This window comes from Aplysia californica, unplaced genomic scaffold (genome assembly GCF_000002075.1).
Source record: "Aplysia californica isolate F4 #8 unplaced genomic scaffold, AplCal3.0 scaffold01564, whole genome shotgun sequence".
Lineage (NCBI taxonomy): Eukaryota > Metazoa > Mollusca > Gastropoda > Aplysiida > Aplysiidae > Aplysia > Aplysia californica.
In genome coordinates this window covers 21,547-24,737 of record NW_004798834.1, presented here as the reverse complement: position 1 = coordinate 24,737, position 3,191 = coordinate 21,547, and the positions used below count along the sequence as shown (strand labels likewise).

The 3,191-nt window shown below is 41.9% G+C and overlaps 1 protein-coding gene across 1 annotated transcript in view; it reads left to right on the top strand.

The window, feature by feature from the left end:
* Positions 1–3,191, top strand: part of LOC101852534 — a gene marked incomplete in the record, with an annotated part of 46,406 nt that overhangs the window by 24,617 nt on the left and 18,598 nt on the right. Inside the window, 1 exon segment of the mRNA XM_005113031.3 lies at positions 1,285–2,456. Coding sequence (XP_005113088.2) covers positions 1,285–2,456 — 1,172 coding nt within the window.

The following is a 3,191-nucleotide window of genomic DNA, read 5'->3' as shown; positions in this document are numbered from 1 at the left end:
TATATATATATCTGTAATTCTATCTCTCTTTCCTGTCTATCTCAGTCTTTCTCTTTCGTCTTTCTCAATCATACAGTGCGCCGATTTTGTTCTTCGCCGATCGTGAAAAAAAAAAAATGTTTGATACAGAGACGTTTAACAAGAAGAATTCCAATACTACCATCGCCTGTGGGTGGGCGAAAATATTATTTGCACTCTTTGTCTGACCTCGTTTTCAGCCCCAAGCTTTTCTTTTATTTTCCTGAAAGATTCCATCAGTTATAATCTTTTCACGGTCTCATTGTTTGTCTTTTGATGTTGTTGTATTATTTTTCAAAAGTATTTTAGTGGATGGGTGTCACGTCTTCTGGTGTGGTTCGCTCCATCATTCCAATCAAACGTCCATTGTCCTTATCTCTCCTTCTTTATTCCATTGTTTACTCCTCTGTTGTAACACCTCTTATCTTTGACACTTATGTGGCCTAATTATGTTGAAAGGGCCGTAAAACTATTTCTTTAAGTTCAAATTTATTCTTTATTAAGCAGTTTTTGTAACACCTCTTATCTTTGGCACTTATGTTGAAAGTGCCGTAAAAGTATTTCTTTAAGTTTAAATTTATTCTTTAATGAGCAGTTTTGATTTTGCTGCTGGCGTCCTCAGAGAACATCTAAATGAGCAGATGGGGACGTAAAATCACTTAGATTTCAATTTCATTTTTTTTCCAGAGAACCTAATGTAAGTTTTAATAATGGGACGTACAATCACTTACATTTTACTTTTGTTTCCATGAACACCAATTGAATTGTGGCTAGATTTATAGGGACGTATAATTTCCATTTGAAATTCATTTTTTATTCAAAGAACATCTGTTTCTAACTTGTGTCAATGAGGATGTAAAAACCATCTATATTTAAATTATTTTTTGTTCTAAGAACATCATCTAAATTGTGCCGACGGAGACGTATAATCATCATTCTACATTCGAATTTATTTTTTCCAGAGAACATATTCTAAATTCTGTGGACAGAGACGAAAAATCACCAGCATTAGAATCTCTTTCTTTCAGAGAATATCTTTTAGATTCTGTTGATGGGACGTAAATTCAACTTCATTATTTTTTTTTTTCGGAGAACATCTAAATTGACAGAGACGTAAATAGTCTACATTTAAATTTCATTTTTTAAAGAGAACTTCTTAATTGTATCCATTGGACGTAAATTCAACTAGATCTACATTTTTTTCTGAGAACATCTGTAGATTGTGTCAATCAAAAACACTCATATTTAAATGATTTTTTTCCCCAGAGAACATGCCTCACACGTTCTTCCGGCTGATCCACAAGGCTCGGTCCCGGTCCCAGCGCCGCCGGGTGTACGCCTGGGTGCTGTGTGTCCTCGCTCTCGTCTTCTTCATCCTGTACACCAACCAGTCCGCGCTGCTCGCCTACACCGGCGGGACCGCCAGCAACATCATCCCGTCCTCACAGATCGACGCCGGAAACGCCGTCATTGACTTCCACAACAAGGCGCCTGCGCAACCGGAAGCGGGCCAAGACAACAACATCCGGGAGCGAATGTTGTCGCGGCGGGCGCCTGATATGAAGCTATTGGGTGCAGCTGACGCCAATATGCAGGTTGATGAAGGGGATGATGATGATATGGACGAAAGTCAGGCTGATCTGCTTCCCGACCTCTCCCCCGCCATCGTACACATTATCTGGTGTGGTAGGAAGAGGACTTTCGATTTCCGCCATTACCTGAGCATGAAGCGTGCTTATCATTTGATCAAACCCGACAAGATGATTTTCCATTACCAGAAACTTCCTACTGGTGACACAGAGCTGTATTATAACTGGTTCGATCTGATTAAATCGGAGATTGATAGTATAGTCTTCAGACCGCTAAACACGTCTCGATGTGATACATCTGGCCCCCACCGCTACATGCTAGCGCTCAGTCTTCTAGAGCAGTTCGGAGGGATTTTTGTCCCCGAGGATGCCATTTTGGTAGACTTCCCCGTCCATCTCAGAGCCTCACCTTTTGTGTCTGGTGTCGTGGCGAAGACTCTGACGGAGTACCTCGACGGCGTGATTGTTGCCAAAAAGAAAGGGTTCATCAGCCCTTCCAGTCAGTCGGGCCTCAACATCGTCCTAGCTTCTGGTCGCTCCGCCGCCCAAGGCATCATAGACCCCTGTGGCACCGTGAAACATTTCTCCGAGGAGGAAGACGGGGATTGTTTGTGCGTCAAAGTGGAGGAGGAAATATTCCCCAAAGACATCTGGGAGGCGAATACTCGCTTCGGTACCCTTGCTCGGTTAGCGGCGTATGGTACCAATGAGGTCAAAGCGACATCTCGCAATAGCTTGAGAAGAACTTCCATTCCGAAGATCGGCCATTACATCTGCTGGGATTGTGACCTCAAGTTTACCACGTACATCAGTGTCATGAGCTCTCTCTACGTCGCTGGACTCTCTAAGGTAATTCCATAGACTTATAGGCCTATAAAAATTTAAGACCGTTCACTCTGACGTAATTTAGTGTCATGAGTTCTCTACGTCGCTGGACTCTCTAAGGTAATTTCATAGACTTATATATTATAGATTGAATATTCTTACATAAAGCAGTGTCATGAGTTCTCTACGTCCCTATAGACTCTTTGAGGTAACTCCATAGAACTACGTGTCTTATAATATCTTAGACCTGCACTGTGACGTAATTTAGTGCCATGAGTTCTCTACGTCCATTGACACTCTATGATAACTCCACAGACTTACGAGTCTTGTCTTATTATATGCTTGGATATCTTAGATCGTGCACTTTGACGTACATCAGTGTCATGACTTCTCTTCGTCTCTAGGCTCTCTAAGGTAGTTCCATAGACGTATTTGTTTGATAATGTCACAGACGATGCAGACTTTCGTATTTCCAGTTCACTATGGGGCGCACCAATTGAGTTAATCTAAATATTTAAAAAAGTAAAAAAGGCAAGGGCCTAGCTCACTCGACGAAAGAAAGAAACACGTTTTCGTCTTCATTTAGAAGACTGTGTCCATATAAACGTAATGCCCTTGAATCTTTGCAAGGTGCAGAGAGCAAATTATGCTTCCTTCTTTCTATATCTACCCCTCCTTCATCTCCCTCACTCCTCCTCTCCCCTGCCCACCCGCTCTCTTTGTCTCTCTTACTTTCTCTCTCTCTCTCTCTCTCTCTCT